This window comes from Aulonocara stuartgranti (assembly GCF_965226115.1).
Source record: "Aulonocara stuartgranti genome assembly, chromosome: 19".
In the NCBI taxonomy this organism is placed as follows: domain Eukaryota; kingdom Metazoa; phylum Chordata; class Actinopteri; order Cichliformes; family Cichlidae; genus Aulonocara; species Aulonocara stuartgranti.
Genome location: NC_138955.1, coordinates 6,636,560 through 6,657,542, shown reverse-complemented (window position 1 = coordinate 6,657,542; position 20,983 = coordinate 6,636,560). Strand labels below are relative to the sequence as shown.

Sequence of the window (20,983 nt, the reverse complement as noted above, 5' to 3'; positions counted from 1 at the left end):
ACATTGCTCTTAAATGTGCACTCTTAACATTCGAACAAGGATTATGCCCCATCCCCAACCTGCCTCTCACTTAATTGGCTTAGATGAATATCTAAAGAGCTAAAGCTGGGTTTAAGCCATGCAATTAGCAGACCGCTGTTATTGAATTTGCATGAATGCCACAGATGCTGTTTGTGTGTCATAAACAATGTTTAAATCATAATGCATATGATGGATACTCTGCATACTGTAAAATGTTTATTTATAGAAAAGAAGGGGCAAGAAAGGGAGAGGTGGTGTGAGAAAATTGCCTAAAATTCAATATGCTGTGCAATTATCATGTGTAATAGCCTGTAAAATCCTAATATCTATTCAGCCACTTGGAAAGGCATGAAGAAATGGCCCGGCCACTTAGCCCACTTTCTCTGGCCCCTTCCCGGCCATGACAGACGGTCCTGTCTGGAGAGCAGAAAAAAATAATATAAGCCATATTTCATTCAAAGGCCCTACCATGTATTCTCATTCTTTCTGTTTAACAGACCCACCCCCCCCCCCCCCCCCCCCCACTCCCCTTTTCCTTATCCTTCCGATTTCTCCAGTGCTATATTGGTGATTACCTCCGGTGAATCAGCAGAGGTAATGGGGACTGTATTCTGGAGGCAAAATGCACTGTGAGGAGGTTGTTCTTCAATTTTCTCAATGCTCCGTGCTATTTATTCCAGGGGTCCGGGACATGCTGAAAGTCAATTTTGGACCTGTTAATACTTCTGTGACATCGCCTGTTGTAAATGTATCTATGGATGTATCTCTAGTAGTGCACAGTGCGTAGCATATATATTCTCCAAAAGACTATTTTTGAATATCTTAACCAAACATGAAAAAAACATCCTTGCTATTTGTGCTGTATTAAAGTTTAGGGCAGCATATGCAGGTTATTTGAGTTTAATTTCTAGCAAGAAAATAATGTGCCAAGAGTGACAACCAAATCGCAGTAAGAACAAGGATTGATGAGCAGAATTTAAACCAAAATTGATTGAATCTCTGCAAAATTGTTCTCATTATCTTCCCCTCTGCTGCATACCGAAGATTAGGATAAAGGTAGAAAGTAGCTGTGGGAGACCAAGTGTATGGATGGCATCTGCTTTTTGCATACAATTGGGAGCATGTGGTTGTAGCTGCAGGGCACCATCCAGACCTAGCAGGTTGCACCTACGTGTTTTGGTTTTTTTTGTTATTGTTTTTTTTTAACAATAAACCTGTCAGAAGCATACCAATCTTCATCTCCTACCTGTTTGTTTTGTCATCTGACAACTCCTGCAGAAATGATGCTCTCCAACACACACACACACAGATGTACCTCACACCACAAACAGCATAACACAAGCAAAAGAAGCACTAATTTTTTTTTTGCAGTACTATTAAAACTCAAAACCTGTCTAAACCTGTCTGTGCCTGATGTGATAGTTTGACTGCTGTTGTTTATCAGCTTCATATCACTTTTCTCGGAGCGAAATTGGCAAAAAAATTCCTATCAGAAATGAAAGGAGGGACCATTTCCTTATTTGCTATCCTCTCCACCACCACCACTACCATCATCTTCCCAATGTGTCACTTCTGAAAAGAGCAGGGAGCACTCACCCACCCCTGCTAGAAGATTTCCTCATTCTGTGGCAAAATGATAAGCTCTGACTTACTTCCTCCATGTGGGTCAGAGAGACTTGGGGACGCACCGCTTGTATTGCCTTTTGTAATTACATCAGCTTCACTGCACTGTTTCTGCTCCCCACACTCTGTTCTTCTTCCAAATAACAAATACATTTGTGGTTGTATGTGCATGCATGCATGTAGGAGTGAGATGGGTGTGTGCGTGTGTGTGCTGGGGATGTTTGAACAAGCATATTCCCTGTACACCATCTCCGGGCAACAGCTATTTTTCTTACATCCAAGCAAACATTAAATTGAAAAAAGGCTTTTGGCTTTTCAAGTACATATATCTTTATTCTATCCATCCGTTGTAGTGCCACCCTCCACTGGCTATAATGGTTCCCCTACTGTGACTCTTCACTGTCTTCTACGAACTGTAGAATATATTTGTCCACTGTTTTCTTCCCAGAAACAGACAATCTTTGCATTCTCCAGCTGTGTGTGTGCATGCCTGTATTTTTGAGCTTGCAGTGATGAAAAGAGATTTTATGACATTGCAAGTAGTTTATTTGTATTTTATTTTTTGGACAAGTGAGTGTTTTACGAAACAGCATGAAGAAGATCCACATGTTATGTCAGTCTACTTAGTTTTGTCTCCCAGGCCAGGAGTTGGAGTGTGAAATGAGAACCAGTACTTGTGGAGAACAGTTTCCCATTAGTTCAGTTCCTGGTTGCTTATTGATTCCGCATATCGGTTCGACTTGCACTTGTGCTACAATCAGCTAATTTCAGTTAGAGTGCCGGTCTGCAGTGTGGATGTGAACATCACTTCATTACTTTTATTTTTATTGCACCAAAGGACGAGAGTGCGTTGGTTAAGACCAAAACACAGCCAGGACAGAAACAACCGTATTTTGCTGCTAACACAGCTTCAACTCTTTGTAAGGTAGCTAAGAACGAGTGAATGCTGACCCCCGGCCCATTAGCCAGACCCTGAACTTCAACTGGTAGCAAATGGATGAGTAGTCTGGATGGGTGGTGCAGCTTCTGTTTCTACCTATTTGTGTTTCTAAAGTAGAATCACTGTGCCTGTTTGTGCTTTCATCGTTCCTTTGTGTTGTGTGGTGCTTTGTGTTTATACCTAAACAATAAGAGAAGGATCTTTCTGTTCTTGTTAGGTTAGGGATTTGTGTTGGTCTGTGGGACTGTAGCCTATAAGTTTAGAATGTTCTATGTAATATGTGTAATACATTACTTTTTATAGTAATGACTCTAATGTTGATCACAACAAAGAGGGGAAATACCTCCAACATGCACAACCATTTACCACACAGCATGCAATTAATTTGCACAAATGTAATGTCTCTGATATGCTGCTTAGTGATGGTGGTGACTCTCAAAGCAGAGCCAACGAGAACCCACTGAGATAAGGAATCGAATCGATAAGTAATAATGATAAGGAATTGGAATTGCTAAATTTTCAGTACCCATAATGCTATAGTAATCCTTTGCTTTAAATTAACAGAAATTTTGAGAGATCAGTGAAACTAAAACTCCTGTTTGAGCAACAGTGATGTATTATCTTAGACGTTACCCTAGCCAGCACACTCTTGAACATGATATGTTCAACTATTAGCAATTAGCCACATCAGTCGTCTGTTATCATCAAGGTAGCAGCTAGCAGCTGTAGTTAATAATAAAACAATAATGTTAATGTGGGAACCAAGGAAGCAAATAATATCAGTTCTGCCCATCTGTAATATTAATAGATGGTGTTAACGTCACAGGATGGCAAAGTTATTTGTGTTTAAAAAGTGTTACATTAACTGGATGGAAAAAGTAGCAGCCTCTCTTAGCAACTTGATTTGATTAGCAACAGAAATATAGATAAATGTAAGCAGAAGCACAGCACTACCTCAGACATCCTAAAAATATGTATTCATTGCATTACATCAGACAACTTGAAAAATGTTATTAATTAATGTTTTTGTTTATATCGTTTTAGTCTTTATATTATTTTATACGGGTTTTTGTTGTTGTTGTTGTTCTTTTTTCCACCCTGTGGTATCATAAATGGTGCTGAGTATAAATTGTTTCCTTGGTATCAGTATCATCTTTGAAATACTCAGTGTGCAGAGTATTTTTGCCTGGCCTTCCTGAAATGAGCAATAAATAGATCTTAACTAAAATGTAACAGGTTAATGCTCTTTTATGCATTCTTGTAGTTGTGTCTCTGTGTGGAGATTTGGGTTGCTGTTCTTGATCAGAGTATCTTTTGCAGGTGTTATAGTTTCTTTGTCCTTTGTTATGAAAGGGTTTGCTTAGGTCTGAGTGGCCTGAATTTCATCATCAGATTGTACCTGGGTGTCTGAGGCTTTTTTGTGACCTCTGTGACATTTTTGGAGAGAAAGTTCATTTTGCATGTGAACCCTACAAGCAGACTTTAGGCATAAGTCTGATTGAAATAATTCCATCTATACTTTAAATATTATAACAGCAATGGCTACTCATCAGCTATAATCTCTCGCTTAAACTGGGTGGGCAATATAGTTCTTTTTTAAATGTCTTTAGCTTCCAACTTCTTTGTCTTTGATATTTTCTTTTTGTATGAAAGCTTGCAAGAGTGGAAGAAAATTCTGTCCTTTCAGTAGTGCTGGGAATTGCTTTCCATTTAGTTATTGATATGATTATCAAAAGATAATGGTCCGGCTGTCCCAAAATATGAATCTTGCAGTAGTAGCAGCAGCAGCAATTCCATGTGTACTGGTGCATTGCTCTATTTCAAAAGCTTCCTTTCATCCCACTCGTAAAGCCCTGCATGTAGAGAGCATTAATCTCTCTGAAACAATCCTTTTCTTTGAATTCAGTCCTTCTGTCAAAGGTCTTGAGTGACTGTGTTGAACTGCAGGGCGGAAGATGCTATCATCAGCACTGGGGAAAGACATCTTTCTCCCCGCAGGTGGATGACGAACTGCGTGTTTGTGTCTGTGTGTGTTTCTTTCTGTGTGTAACGCTGTAAGTAGGGCTTTTTTCTCTTTTGCTGGCCGACCATCACAGTGCCTTTTTTCCCCGCTCTTGATTGTCACCGCACGCGACCATGTTCTGATTTCTGGACCATCACCTCTGCAGCTGGCTGCCACTCATAACTCAAAAGGCTGATTCTATGTCATCTGACAAAGAGCTTTGCGCTGACATCACCACTGACCCTTGACAAAAAGGGCAGTCATGTGCTCACATGGTAAAACCCTGGTCAGCTTTGAATGTGACAACGCCTCACTTCTCCATGTTAGCGTTTACTGACCCAGCAAGTATGCCACATTTGTGGAGTCATGACTCTGTTTTGCAGGGCTGACTCTCGAAAGGTAAGAACCTCCAACCACACACACCCATATTTTGTTTTCAAACTCCATTGCGGTTTATTTCACACCTCAAACATTTAGTAAACAATTAAGCAAATACAAGTAAACTGCAATAAATTACAGGTAGTAATAAAATATACTGCTAATTCTTTTACACTACGTCTGCACCTACGCAGGTATTTTTGAAAACGCAGCTGTTTCTATGAGTTTGGGCCTTTCGTCCTCACGTAAACAGTGTTTCGAATCACTGGAAACAGAGATTTTTAAAAACTCCTTTTTTGCGTTTACGTGTGGACGAGGAATACAGAGTTCGTCACGCAACGTCAAAGGTATGTGCCTTTTTTCACGTCACGCTGTGCGGCACGTTATTGTTTACTTGAGATGAATTGCAGAATGGCAGATAGTCAGATTAACAGTAACAGTATTTTGTCTCTATCTTCAGGTTTTATACACACACGCAGTTACTGTCCCTCTGTTTAGAAAGGCAGAGGCATCCCAGTGTCATTATTTTACGTGTAGTTGTTTTTTTCCTGTGTAATAATATTCAACATTGCTATCAATGCATTTTTCAAAAAATGCCTCTCTGTGCAAAAACATAAACAACTGTGGGATACTGTTTGTCTGTGATTTGAACCGGGGGAACAAATCGTGGCAGGATCAGCCTGATGTTATTTGTATCCCACTGTAACTTTACTGTATAAAGAGCTAACATCTCCAAAATGTCAGGAGTAGTTAGTCATTACAAGAAGTGTTTGTGAACTAAAAATCAGGAATGTGGGATACTGTTTGTCCCTGATTTGGAGAGCCCAGCGCGTGCTCCGGACGCAGGGAAAACCAATTCTGCAGGGGAGACCTACCTTGGCACTTGTGCAGGTGAAGCCAAAGGGTAGATATGCTTCACCATATTTTCTAGTCTTTGGCTTGGAAGGAAGTTGGTTTGGAAACATATTTGGCGATGCTTCATCTCCTGCTTTGCGTTTGTGTGGAAGCCCCGTCAAAAACCTGTCCATTATGCTAGCAGTGTCTTCCTTTTTTTTCTTTTCATACTGCACCCCCCCCCCCCCCCCCCCCTGCAATGGGGGGCGGGCCCCACACTTTGGGAACCTCTGCTCTGAGTGATGCTGTCTTGTGCAGTCCCAACATTGGGCTACTGCCCACAGCCTTATCAATCTCCCAGCTTTCCTGGATTAGGTTTAAATAAAACACCACAGTCCCACTTGACTTTTATAGCTGCCTTTCATCTTTTTTTCTTCCTCGTCTCTTTCCCCTCACCTTGATAGAAGCAAAAAAATATATATATAAAAGAATGGGCTATAATCTGCCTGTGAGGGTGAACAAAGGGACACAATTTTTATTTTCTTTTTTTCTCTCTCTTTTTATTCATCAATTCTTTCTTCCTTGCTTTGGTCCTTACCTGTTTTTGTGCTTCGTTCCTTTCATTGTTTCTTGTTTTTTACCCTTTACTTACCCTTTTTACTCTGTCGTCTGTTCCTGTCTTCTCCGTCCTTGCAGCCTCAAGAGCTCTGCAGAGTCCAGGCTCTCTTTGATCTCTAGTCCAGAACACAGGATGAGAGTTATCCGCTGGCAACAACAAGAACATCCCATTAGGAGCCGGACAGAGCCTTGACAGACACTCTCTGTCACTGCTGCTGTGACTACTGCTGCTGCTGCTGCTGCTGCAGCGGCTCGGCTCGAAAAGCACACTGCCTGCTGCTACCGATGCTCCTTAGTAGCTCAGGGTGGGCATTACTGGCTCAGTACACTTGACGCACAAGCTCAAAGTGAGGTTCACTTGTTGAATCGAAAATTTTAAAATGCAGTCTTTTAATTATTTTTTGGGTTAGTCATGGATGTGACAGCCATTGGTGTTTGTGGCTTTGAAACTTTGACTGGGTCCCTGGTTCAAGGTGTCTTAGCAGAATTTGGAACTTTAAATTAGGCAAGTACTCCCCAGGATATTCTCTTGATCACGCAATTTCTCCCCAAGGTCCATTTAGATGACCTATTTTGCACTTTGGTGACTGTTTCAAAGATATTATTTAACATCTTTCAGCCAACAGTTCCATTTTACACGTGACACAGACAGAAATCGACCTCTGTGCCGATCTCTCTTTTGCCTGATTTAAGGCATTACATGTCATAATGTGCAGATCAGTCAGACAAGTCAAGTTTGAAATGATTTAAAATCTATATATGTCTACACCCCAAGGCCATCTCCTTCCACTGATATGATAAATCTAAAAATGAAGAGTGATAAGTAATGGATGTTGTATTGGTAGAGGGCAGCTTCCTTCTGATTGGATGTGAGATGTTTTGCAGCTTAAATATGATGCATAATTGGGAAGATGTGTTTGGCACAGGTCATAAGGATAGTGAGGCATGTTAGATGTGTATCATGCCGTGCAGCTGAAGCTGCCAGCTGAAACTAGCTCACAGACTTTACTCCATGTAGTGCAGTCTAATGAACAGCTCAGGCCAATACTGAACACGAATCTATTCTTTCTGTAGAAAGACATTTATTCAACACCAAAATGTAAATGTGGTGGAAGTAAAAGCTGGGTTTTAAAAGGAATTGGTGGGCCTAGTTAGCCCTCAATTGACCAAGCTATTTGGGTCCTTTATAACTTCATGATATTTTGTGCAGAAATCCTTTTTTCAAGTTTACTTTGTGTCTGTTGTAACTGTACTGCTTCCTTTATCTATGAAATATATTTTAAAATGTTCTAATGCAGCTAATTATTATTTCAAATTAGTTTTATGCAAAAAGAGACAAAATACACAAAATAATCTATTCAGATAAAGGTGTTGGTATTATATTGGTATACTGAAACGGTGTATATATTAACTCTCTGTTAAGTCTATAACTGGATTTAAAATTCTTCTCTTCCCATACAAGCCTTGAATAATCAGGTCCCATTATATTTTATTATGATGGGTCCCATCGTAACATATTATTCTGTAGTGCACTTTGCTCTCAGACTGCAGGCTTAATTGTGGTTCATACAGTTTCCAAATTTTGAGTTTCCTATCTGCCACCTCTCTTGTGGACCCAATTTCCAGTTTGGATTCAGAGTACAGACACTCTACTCTTAAGATTAGACTTAAAATGCTAGGACTGTGGCTGCTATGGGCACTGAGCATGCACCTGTCATGGTCCTGAGTCTGAGGACTCAGTGTTTTGTTTCCTTATGCTTTTGTTCATTTCGAGTGTGTATTCTGTTGTGATTTTGCCATTTGTTAGGTTTCTGTTCTTTGCCTGCCTGCTCCCACTTCTCTGTGTTCCCTCTGTCTGTCCATGGTGTTATTGTGTCTGCTCATGAGTCTGCCTGTTAAGTTCAGTGTCCTGTCTGGTTCTCTGTGTCTGTTAGTTTCCTGTTTTATTCTGAAAGTTCTTGTCTCATGTCAGTGTGTTCAGTTTTACCTCTCCCCTGTCTCGTTAGCCTAATTGCTCCCAGCTGTGTCTCCCTCCTGTGGCCCATTCCCTGATTACTCCCCGTGTATTTAAGCCTTGTGTTTTCCTGTGCTCTCTGTCGCGTCGTCTGTTTAATTCCATGTAGTCTGCATTATTCCATGTTTCTTAGTGTCTCTCTGCTCCTCGTTTCATGTCCTCCCTTTTGCATTAGTTTTCCCAGTTTAGGTTTATGTTCGGTTCTGCTCACACCTTGGTTTTGTGCACTGTAAATAAACCCACTTGCACCTCCGCCATTGTCTGCTCTTGGATCCTCCTTTCTCACCCTCCACACGACTGCCGCCCCAGCCGTGACAGCACCTCTTTTTACTCCCCAGCTGTTCATACGGTATACCACTGCTGCATGTCATTAAATTGTTTTTTTTTTCTCCTTATGCTCTCCCTTTTCTTTTCTCCTAGCACCAACCTCCCAAAAGGTTAGTGCAGATAGCTGTGTCTCTCTGAGCCTCGTCCTAATGGAGGTTTCTTCCTGTTAAAAGGGAGTTTTTCCTCCCACTGTCACCTAGTAGTGCTCGTAGCAGATCATCTCATTGTTGGTGTTTTCGCTTTGAGACTGTAATAGATTTATTCCATTTCAAATCATCACACTTTTAAAACCATCCATTAGTCCTAACCCCAACCTAACCAAACGCTAAAGCCACACCTGCCACAGGCAAGCAGGGGCCAGGCGACTGGGATGATAGCCGGCAAAATGAAAGCTCCAAGAAATGTAACATATACAACCATAAAAGGAACCATAAAATCGCATGTGGTGATTTCCCACGATGATTTGAGATGGAATGACCCACGACTGTCTTTACTGTCTAGTAGTTCTGTCTTTATCTTGAAGCAAAAAGGACCTTGACGTAGCTGTTGTTGTGACTTGATGCTATACAAATAAGCTTGAAACTTAAACATGAACAAAAGTTGTATGTTTCTTCTTGCTAAGAATGAGGTATTCTTGAGTAAATTATGTATTACATTATGCAAGCACCATTTTAACACCAACTGGTGATCAGTAATATTTTGATCAACAATAAATTACACTGAATGCATCACAGTGTTTTTTTCCTCCTTTGTTACTTCTCTAATTCTATTTAAAACTAAATCTAAACAAACATCTTGTAGATGTGTAATAATTTAAATACTTTTTACAGAATCACTAAAAAAAACAACAGAAAAATGCAACAGGCAAAACCTTTTTCTTTCAGTGTTTCCCATTAGGGGTCGCCACAGTGGCTCACCTGCCTCCATCTCACCCTGTCCCTGAGCCTAGCATCCTCCTCTGTCACACTAACTCTCTACCTACCCTCCTTCACTACATCCACAAATTATCTTTGTGCCCATCCTGATGCAAACCTCCCCCATTTTTCTGTTTTTCCATCTGGCACTATTGCAACAGTTAAAAATATCACAACGGGACATTTAAATATACGGCTGAGGTCACAAATGACCCCTCTTGCTCACTTGAAGTTTAATAAAATGAAAGCCAAATCCATTATAAACCAGTATAAACATACAAATGATTATTTTTTTGATTAATTTTTCCTACTTCACTGTATGAGACAACTGACCATCTTGGCAACAGAGAGTCAAGGTCACATTCACATATGTAAACTACCCGTTTAGTTGTTTTTATCCAGTCTTTGTTGACTGTTTTTCTTGAAACGCACTGAAAGATTGTCGCTCAACCTGGTAAAGCTCCCTTGTTATCTTAAACAGGCCAAGCATTCGTCTTGGTCTCTATTGTTTTGGCTTTGTGCACAAAATCAATGGAGCTCATTCATCACATGCTCATTGAAAATGAGCATATTTGTTTGAACATTTGTGAGGATTCGTCTGTGTAGTTTGAGGCAGAGGAGCAAGATTTATCAAAACTGCAGACAGTAGATGCTGCAGTCACGGTATTTGCTTGCAGAAAAAGTATGGTTCTGTCCTCATATCTTTCCAAGGCGTCTGACACGTACAAATCACAGACACATACACTTATGCGTGAGCAATTAATGCATGCATACCCCACATGCACTTGCAAAGTCATACGCGCAGACGCACACACAAGGAGAAATACTCGCTGTGGTTTCTGTTTCCGTCACAAACAGCCGGTGATGGATAGGCCTTTTCCATTTTAAACAGGGAGAAAACACATGCCCCCGGGGACCCTTGTGTGTGGAAGTACTTTGAAGTGTCCACATTTAATTCTTCTGTATGATAAATGAGAGGAGAACTGCAGTTGTAGCCTGTGAGGAAAAGCTCTGCTTGCTCAACAAAGGGAGCGGTAACAAATGTAGCGATAGCTGATAAGCTGACTGTGTCTCTTGCTTGTTGTTCTGCTCCCTGCAGACCCCCACAGCCAGATAACAAATCCATCCTATCAATCAAACCCATCAATGGCTGGCTGCAGATTAGAAACAGTGATTTTGGGGCTGATTGGAGGCGAAATGCTGATTGCACCTCGCTCTCTCCGACTTGATTACACTCTGCCCGTGTGTTGTCAAGCTCGGCTGCTGAGCTGTAATCACTGGAAGCTAAAAGCAGACGCTGTGGCTCTGGTAGACAAGATGCAGGAACGGTCACACCGCTAGATTGTTTTAAATATCTGTACCTCACATGCAAGCGTACGTGTAGGTCTGGACTTTTATAACTCTAACGAAACCTTTGATCACATTTATTTTGTTCCACGACTCCTGTCACGGCCTCCTGAATCCCTCCAGCTTTTCTCCACTTTTCTGGCCTACTTCCATCGCAGTGGCAGAGGGTCCCGCACACCGAGCGGAGTCCTAATCCGAGCTTTATTTAGCTGCCTCACCTTTAAAACTGGAGCAGCTTCCACACCGTTTTCTCAGCTTCTTCTAACATTACTGCTCTCAATCCCCTCCACTCCTCCATCAGCGTCACTCTGTTTACATTTTGTCATCCGCTGCAGTCGTACAGTGCCTGATATGTTTTGGCAGCTCGAGTGCAGCTTGCAGAGGCAGCAGTGTATGTTTTGTTCAACACAAACGGCATGAGCTGATTGAAATTGGTAAGCACATCCACCAGAGGATATTACCAGCTTTCTGCTGGCAAGTTTGAAATGTATGTGGCAAATTAATTGGTTTACTTCCTTTCTCGTTTGGAGAGGAATAATTGTGATGGGCTCTCAGTGGGACTGCGAGAACAAGCCAAATTTATTCTTTGTTTCTTATGTAAACACACAAAAAAACTGTTGAAGCACAAACTTTGTAATGATTTTCACGATGACAGTTTGTGCAAATATGCCTGTTTTAGAAAAGCCTGCAGCATTTCTTTCCTCCCTTTTTTTGCTACATATTCAAATGACACATTGTGGAGATATTATCTGAATTTCAGGAGCGGGACCACTCCTCCTTCATGCCCCCTCCGGGCTCAGGCTATAAAAACCCCCCTTCTTCAATACCTGCTGTTCTCATTTTCATGCCCCACCCTGCCCCCCCTTTTTCTTTCCTCTCTTCTCCTGTAATCTCCTCTCTTCCTTTCCTCCCTCTATTTCTCGTTAGTACATGGGGTTCTGCCTGGCCCGAGAGCCGTCGCCAGTCCCCTTCAAGGCCTTCCCCAAACCGCAGCACTATTCACACTCCTCATCCCTCATCGCCCATCGTTACCAAGGATGTGGTCCCTGCTAGTGAAATGAGAGCTAAAACACTCATTTGAGTTTTCTCTCACCGTGCGATGAAGACTTTATCGGGAAAAATGGAAACGCTCCAACAGTTTGCAGCTTGTAAAATCTACCGTGAATATTCGTCACCTTTAACAACAGTGTTAATAGAAACAGATTCTCAATGGAAACACTGTCTTACAGGGTCGCTCCTTCGGCTCGCCTGGCTAATGTTTGTTACACTAATAACAACCTCCTGCTTTTAATCCTCAACACCCCATTTAAGACGACTGCGTACCTAAATAAAGTTCTTTTCATCTCAGCATGTACTTGTATGCATGTTTTTATATGTGTGTGTGTGTGTGTGTGTGTGTGTGTGTGTGTGTGTGTGTGTGTGTGAGAGAGAGAGAGAGAGAGAGAGAGAGAGAGAGCGAGCGAGAGAGAGCGGTTGGTTCACATAAAATTCATAACTCACTATGTCCCAGTTTTGAACTATCTTTGAAGCCACGAAATTGTCTCATCCAGCCTGTGTTAGGTATCATTTCAATTGACACCATGCACTCGGCTACTAGTGTTTTGAATTGAGCATACTTGCATGCTTGTTAGATGGAAACAGCTATCAGGGGAGATAGCGAGAGTGACTCACTCCTCTTTCCCTCGCTTATCGTTTGCCTATTCCAGTCTTGCTCCTCTTATTGTGACCTCCAAGGAAGTCAAAATATTCTCATCCTTTTCCCTTTAATTTTTTTCCCCCCCTGTCTCGTATTCGCAGTGAGCTCACGCAGCATGCCGACTGATTTTTGGAAACATTGTGGCCACAGGTGTGCTGTGCACCTGTGGCACAGTTGGAAACAAGCTTGGATTAGTATGAATAAATTATTACTTGTCTGTGCTGTGCGCTCACGAAATGTTTCTGAAATGTTGGAGAGGTGCTGCTATAACAGCTTATTTTTAAAAAAGAAAGAAAAAAAAGCTGTGTGTAAGAGGTGCAGCATTCACCCAAACACAGTTTTGTTCAAAATAAAAGACAATATTTATGTCAAAGCCAGAACTTATGTTGCTGCCACTGTGTTAATTTAGTTAATGAGGAGACGTCAACAGTTTCACAGAGAACAGGAAGCTGGATGTACAAAAGTGCTTCAGTGGTATTTTAAGTTAGCAGCAACCTACAGTCAGGTGGGCACCAGCTGTTATTTCTCAGGATTTGTCTAACTCAGCAACCTCTACAGAAAAAAAAACGTTTGCACACATCTGTTCAGGCACGATTTTCCTATGTGTATTGTTATCTTTGTTCTGTGTGTGGAAAAAAATTGAAAGCTGAATTCATGTTTTTTTTATATATAAGATGAATCTCGAACTAAACATGCTGAGCATCTCTGGCCAACTATTGACGTTAGTATCGACTTTACAGTTTATGCATTTATAGCAGTAAGAGTGATTTTGCTATCCACACAGTATGTGTCATGTTGATGGTGAACTGACCTTTCCTACTTATTGACTTGTGTCATGGCAGATTCATCTGATCTTCATAAAAAAACCTCGGCCTCCACACTCGGGGGGGATTTAAACAATGACTGGGAAATGCTCCCCCTGAATAACAATTTAATCCAATGCTTTATGTACCTATTATTTGATAATCTAGGAAGCCAAACCCCTATGATGCGATAAAGGTCAAGGAATACCAGCTCTGTACCACTCTGGAGTTACAGAGAGATTAGCCTTAGTGATAATCCTAATTGTTGGAGAGCAGCAGACCTTCTTAGGTAGAGCAAGACGCTTTGAGTTGATTTCCATTGATAAAATAAACAAAATCATACAAAGATCATATTCTGTAATTAATAGATATTTAGTGGATGGACATGTTGAATGAATCGGTAAAACAGTTCTAAGTCACAAGATTTGTCTGGTTCTTTATTCCTTTTCTAAACTTCTTTATATTTTTATGAGCTGGTTTGATGTGTTAAAGCAGTGGCTGAAATTTTGGTCTAATAAAATGTTCTCAGTGCTTCCGCTCAGCACGGCATCTGCTAGCTTACTAGAGAAAACTCTGAATATACGTACTCTATTTTATGTATAATAATTACTATTATTTTGTTGGGTAGAAAAGGTGATTTTTTTTATTGTTATGTTATTAGTGTTAAATCATGTTTTAAAAGGAAAAAGTAAGTGGTGGAGAATTTCCAGGGCTTCTGGTTAAAGAAATATCAATGACAGGGAGCACTGATGTATTACTACAATCACATCGCATTAATGCCCGGAGTTAGTGTAACATTGTCATTATCCTGAGTTCTAGTGATTATTAATCGTCTGCAGTTTGATTCTTAGTTTGCCTATTGTGTTCTCAGGAATGATTTCCTGTGCCATTCAGTGGTGCATTATGGGTAGCCTCAGTCTCTCACTGAACCTGCTCCTGTGTTTGGCCAGCACGTCATAGAGTGGGTGGGAGGTGTCCTTATCTTAGATAAGGCCCACCTCTCCGACACCACTTTAAGGGAGTCCATGTCATGGTTCTGGGTCGGTGACCAGTGTATTTTAATGTTTTGGACTTTTTGTTTTTGGTTTCGTTCTCACGCTGTCTAGCTCCTTAGTCTTTTAGTATTTCTTGAGTTCTAGTTCTAGGTTTTGTTATGTGTTCCCCTGTGTTCTGTGTTTCCTGTTTTACTTTTTACTCTGTCGTCTGTTCCTGTCTTCTCCGTCCTTGCAGCCCCAAGAGCTCTGCAGAGTCCAGGCTCTCTTTGAACTCTAGTCCAGAACACAGGATGAGAGTTATCCGCTGGCAACAACAAGAACATCCCATTAGGAGCCGGACAGAGCCTTGACAGACACTCTCTGTCACTGCTGCTGTGACTGGGAGGCACAGCTGTCAATTAGAATCAGCTGTGCCTCCCTCCTCTTTTGCATTCCTCGTTCCCCTCCGTATGTATATATAGTGTGTGTTACCTATGCTCATTGTCGGTCCGTCTGTGTCACCTCCCTGTGTCACTCTGTGTCTCATCCTGGCGTCATCCTGTGTTTCGTCCCGTGAGCTTAGGGTTCATTTTCGTTTGCTAGTTTTTTCCCAGTCTAGGTTTGTCTTAGTTTTTGTCCTCGTCACCACCGTTGCTGTCTGTACTTCCACCACATGTCAATAAAGCTCCCTCATTGCATCTCAGCCTGTGCCAGGCTTTGGGTCCGTTATTCTTCACTCCACACAGCTTGCCCCGGCAAACCATGACAGTCCAGCTCCATCTCCACAACATTGCTGGTCTTGTGGATCAGTTTACTGAGTCTGTTGTCATCTGCGACCCACAACCTGCTGCTCCAGCATGCAACGGCATAGAGCAGGGGTGTCCAACTCCAGGCCTCAAGGGCCAGTGTCCTGCAGGTTTTAGATGTGTCCTTGATCCAACATAGCTGATTTAAATAGCTAAATTACCTCCTCAACATGTCTTGAAGTTCTCCAGAGGCCTGGTAATAAACGAATCATTTGATTCAGGTGTGTTGACCCAGGCGATATCTAAAACCTTGAGGCCTGGAGTTGGACACCCCTGCTCTATGCCGTTGCATGCTGGAGGATGTCACTGGCCATTAGTTACGTCCTGTGTTATTTTGATAGACATGTGTCTGTGCTTTTGCTTCCCGTGTCTCATTATTCAGATTTAGTTCAGCTGTATGTAGTTCCCAGCTGTGTCCCCTTTGCCCTAATTACCTCTTGTGCATTTATTTCCTCAGCTTGCCTTAATTTCATGTTGTGTACCGAGTTCTGTTTCTGAACTTCCTGTGTTTTCCTGGCACTCCTGCACTGCATGACATGTGCATGTATTTTGTTTTGCTTTCAATAAAAGGTGGTTTCATCTGCCCAAGAGTTTGCATTTGGGATTGTTCACCACAAAAACGGACAAAATCTGACAAACACGGTATCCTGAGCCGTCCTCAGTATGCTTAGCAAGGTTTGTAAATATGTGATATGTGTTATATTGCTGCAAAAAGACACGGAGGATATCAAATTTATTCACAGCTTACTATGATCATAGCAACAAGACTTCTTAACAAAATACCAATCAGGAGATAAATGTTTCTGCACACACTCAGATACACTGAACTCTGCAACTAATTTAATTTCCTTTTTTAAATCTCATGTAAGAAAATTTCAGAAAATTTGCTCAGTCATGATGATGTGGCTGCAGACTGACTGTGCTGTAATCTGAGATCTACCAAAGAAGAATGCATGCATATAAAAATGAAACAGAATCTGACTTTATTTGTGCTTTTTCTCTTATTTTTTTTTAATCTTTTCTATCTTTTCCCCAGTTTGTCATCTCTTTCATCATCATCATCTTTTTCTTTTCTCTTGCTAATCTGACCCTCCCCATCTGTCAACTTTGGCATCGGTACACTATCTGTTTATTAAAATGAATAAAAAAAGAAATTGACTAAGAAGAGGCATCTATAGAGAGTTCATAGAGCAAGGCAAGAGTGTTTGGCTCAACAGATCATGATCCTGCTTGCTGAAGCTGCCGAACAACACAGGTTATAGAAAAAAAAACCCTGACCAACACACAATGTACAGTCAGTGTTTGGTTAGTTAATTACATGGTGGAGCCCAGACTACACTGTTGTGCTGTGTGTGGTTATTTTTAGTGCCGGTTGGTTCACACCTGCCTCCTGCATCCCTCATGACTGATAGCTCTTCTAGGGTGTATTTCTCTCCTGGGCCTATCTTTTAGATGCACGCACACTGTTTTTTTTTTCTGTCATGTGTGAGCTCTGTATTCTTTTTTGGTCTTGTGTAATACATTTACGGCAGAACTAATGGATGCTTGTTTGGCTACTCTGACTGTGCGGTGAATGACTCACAGTGTTAGCAGCTCCAATAGGAAACCTGTTCTCCTCTTAAAGCTGAAATAATTGACAGCACCTCATCTGCAGCTCATCTAAATACAGCAACCTGTACTTGTGTTAACAGGAGGCAGAATCCAGGTCAAGTCATTATGGCATCATCAATTAAAATAGCATCACTGTCAAACAGCTGCAGTGCAGGCTGTTTCGTGCCTGTTCTATGAGGCAGGCTTCACTAAGACAGCAAGATAAGATGACAGTGTTTTTTTGTTTCCGCGCAAAAGTTCAGTTGCAGGTACAACACCAGTGCGTCACCAGGCCAGGATTTGATCAGCTACTTTAGTTTGATTAGATGTCTGCTGCTGCTCTTTTGGAAATGTAAGTTTACACACAGCAACTCCTGCCCCCTCCAAAACCTTGGACCCACAACCTAACAGTCGATGTAATGGGAAGTGTCAGCGTGTTGTTTGTTACATCAGATCACATGTGACATAGTCCACGGCACTTACCTCAGGTTCAAACCCCCCAAAACAACCCCCCGCCATTTTCCGTGTCACTTTCACACTCCCTCTATAGCCTCTATGTCCCCAGAGTGTGTATCAGAAATAATACTGCCACTGAAAAACGGCAGCTTATCATGTCTGTGCACACTCCCGGGCTTCATATGGAGTCGCATGTACATGTATTCACACACCTCACACCAAATGGCGTCCAGGTATTATGTATTTAAAGTGGCAACCTGCTGTTTTCTGTTCCTCCTGGTCTCCTGTGGCTGTCAGGGGCCTCTGATACCGCTGTTTAATGAGCAGAGGCTGGCCTGCTTCTGTTGTTGTCTGTCTGCCGTTGCAGCGCTGACCAGAGGAGACACGCAGGTCTGAGTCCCAGGGCTAATTGCTGCTGCTGGGCTGATAGTCTTTCTGTGCTCCACTCTCATTGACTCCCCAGACTCCGGAGGGATTCCCTCAGGCACCCAAAGACAAACAAACCTGGGCGGACAATCAATAGCGGATGGAAGAGTTAGCGCTCAGCACAGTGTCTGATTAAGATTCCCCAGGAATGTATGTGTTTATGTGAAACAGTGCGAGCTTGCAGGAGTGTTTGCTGATTGTCCTCACTCTGCCGGTGCTAACTGGAATCTTCAGTCAGTCCCTAAGTGCTTGTTTATGTGATTTTGATTATGAGCATCAGAGTTCACAACAGCAGCAAATTAATGCTTCAGGTAATTATTCACGCAACATCGCAGGTTCACAATGTAGTCGTGTGAGAGCAGATCATGTGCTAACAGTGAAAAGTAAAACTGCGTGTGCCACTTTCTGTTAGCCCCAGGTATTACTTTGACTTTTTCCTCTCCTGTGTGTCATTTTTTTGTTTCTGCAAGTAAGAATTCATTTTAAAAAGTCGCATATTACGTTAAAGCATAATTTAAAGCTAGGGGGGAAAGATATCACATAGGTTTTCACATTTTGGTGTAGAGTTCACATCTTTTTACATTTAAACTAATTGCATTTTGTGGGTATTTTTTTCTATAGGCTGTAGTTTTGTATTATTCTTTTCCATTTACTCAAATTAGGGTGTTTTTCCTCCCTTTTTATGTTATTTAATTCCATAATAATAATTCAATTTATCTCATTTACAGCTGAATGAAATATCCTACTTTATGTCTAGCATTGTTTCTAATGTAGCAGTATTTAAATAATACATTGGGAAATTCACTGCCTGCTATGTCCAGTGTTAATAGTTAAGGATTTTAAAGTTGCTTCTACAAGGCCAAGTGTACTGGTTAAAAAGGGGTTTTGTGATAGTGTTTTATTGTGTCTGCTGTTTGTGTTATTTCTGTAGCCTCATCCAGAAAAGCTGCTTATGGCATGACGTGTCCCTGTGTACCACTGACTGCCACTGGCTAGTGAGCAGCACGGTGATGTAGTGTCATCTCGCCTCTCCTCACCCTCTCATCCCCTGTCCACCCCTGCTCTCTGGGCTCGTGTTTGCTTTTGTTCTTGTCTCCAGTCAGCCTGACTCACGGTGATCATCTTGACCAAACGCGGGGAAAGGTCAAGGTTGCAAATTGCCTCAAAGCAATCAGCCTTGTCTCTCGCAAACTGTGCGCAAACTCTCCATCTCTGTCGCCATCTTTGCCCTGTCTCCATCTTTAGTCTGTCCTCCTCCATCTCTGTGTTTACCCGGGGTGGGGGGGCAGTTAGCTGTGCGACAGGGAGGTTTGGCAGCTTGAGCGAGGTAAAGGCGGTCAGCCCTGCTTTGAAGTCTCGGCTCTGACCGGCAGTGGGGCGAGGGACTTAAAAGCACACAGTGTCACTGCCTGGGTGACATTTCAGCACAGAGCAGCGTGGCCCAGTAGGGTGCGCCTGTACACACCAATCATCAACAACATTAAAGCCACTGACAGATAAAGTGAATAACACAGAGCACATTGTCACAAGAATTCATGTGAACATGCACGTGGTCACTTAAAAATTATTTCAGTACTTTGGAGTTTTAGGAAGGTGACTTTATTGTAATTCTTATAGCCTTTTTTGCCTGTGCACTAAAGCATATATTGATACACACTTGGTACCTCGGTGCACATGCTGTGTGAGCCACGGCTAGATGTAAGATTTGCGTGCATTTCGTAACTCAAGGACAGCTTCCTTTGGATCACCTGTGCATTCGAGTTCATTGTGCCTGAGTGGCTCTAGCCCAATAGCTTCTTACACATGAAAGACTTCACTTTCACGTGTCACGCAATAGACACAAACACAGCTGAACAACATCAAAGTCTGCCAGCAGCCTGTAGCCGGACAAATGTCTTCATCTACCACCTGATTGTTTCTGCACGTCTCTCTGTCTGTCCTGTAAATGGTGTAAACAGGTGTTAACATGTCAGCCCCCACAGGACGCCACATGCTGTGGTGTCATGATCTTCTGAACAGCTGTCCCCTAGCAGTGTGTGCGTGTGTGTGTGAGAGTGTGTAAGTGAGTGTATGTGTTCACTGTGAGGGTTATAAATGAGGGCAAGAGGAGATTTAGCCCTAGTTTTGTGCAGAGCCAAGGACAAACAAAGAGAAAGGGCAAAGAATGAGAGGGGGCCTCACGGCTGTAAGCAACACATTCACCAGCTCACCGAATCCTGAAACTTAATCAGGACCTCTTTCACATTTAACACACTTTTTTTACGTTTAAGGGAGTAATCCAGAATATAACAATGCTGTGAGAAAGTATTTGGCCCCTTCCCGATTGCTTTTTTTTCCCATATTGATCACATTTAGCCCTGACAAGGATAAGCGGTTTTGGTCACACTTGCATGTTTCAGATCATCAAACAATTTCAAAGATTAGACGAAGATAAGACAAATAAATAAAAATATGTGTTAAATTATGATTCGTTTATCAAGTGAAAAAAATTTAAATCTTCCTGATCTTATGTGAAAACAATTTCACTAGCCACAAGCAGGCCTGACTACTGTGAGACCTGTTGAACTGCTTAAATATAACCTGACAAAGTGAAGAAGACTAAAAGATCTCAAGGAGAAGCATCTAACCACCATCTAATGAAAGAGCTGAGAAACAAAATCATTGGCATGATCAGTCTGGAAAGGGTTTCAAAGCCATTTCTAAGGCTTTGGGATTCCAGTGAATTATGGTGACAGCCATTGCCCCCAAATAGAGAAAACTTGGACAGTGGTGAACCTTCCCAGGAGTGGCCAGCCTACCAAAATTATTCCAAGAGTGTATCAGCAACACATCCAGGAGGTGACAAAAGAACCCAGAACAACATCTAAAGACACGCAAGGCTCACTCGCCTCAATTAGGTCAGAGTTCACAATTCAGCAATAAGAAAGACACTAGGAATAAATGGCATCGTTGAGGTAGTTCCGTCGCAAGCAGGACGCAGCGTTTACAAATAAAATTCAACATTTGTCTCATCAGTCCAAAGAACATTGGTGTGATAGTGTGGGTCCACGACAACCTGCTATAACTGATGGATCCCTGAATTCTGCTCTGTACCAGAAAATCCTGAAGGACAATGTCCATCCATCAGTTTGTGCCCTGAAGTTCAGCCACACTTATGCAGCAGCACAATGATTAAAAACACATTAGCAAGTCCATCTCTGAATGGCTAAAAAAC

At 41.9% G+C, this 20,983-nt stretch overlaps 1 protein-coding gene across 5 annotated transcripts in view; it reads left to right on the top strand.

Annotated features, from left to right (window-relative positions):
• Positions 1–20,983, top strand: part of pacrg (PARK2 co-regulated) — a 149,803-nt gene that overhangs the window by 58,320 nt on the left and 70,500 nt on the right. Inside the window, exon 1 of one of the 5 annotated variants that reach the window (XM_082516420.1) lies at positions 15,932–15,972. The exons of the other annotated variants lie outside the window; for them this stretch is intronic. Within the exon in view, the coding sequence (XP_082372546.1) occupies positions 15,961–15,972 (12 nt within the window). The 5' untranslated portion in view covers positions 15,932–15,960. Of the gene's footprint in view, positions 1–15,931; positions 15,973–20,983 lie in introns of those variants that run through there. 5 annotated transcript variants of the gene reach the window in all.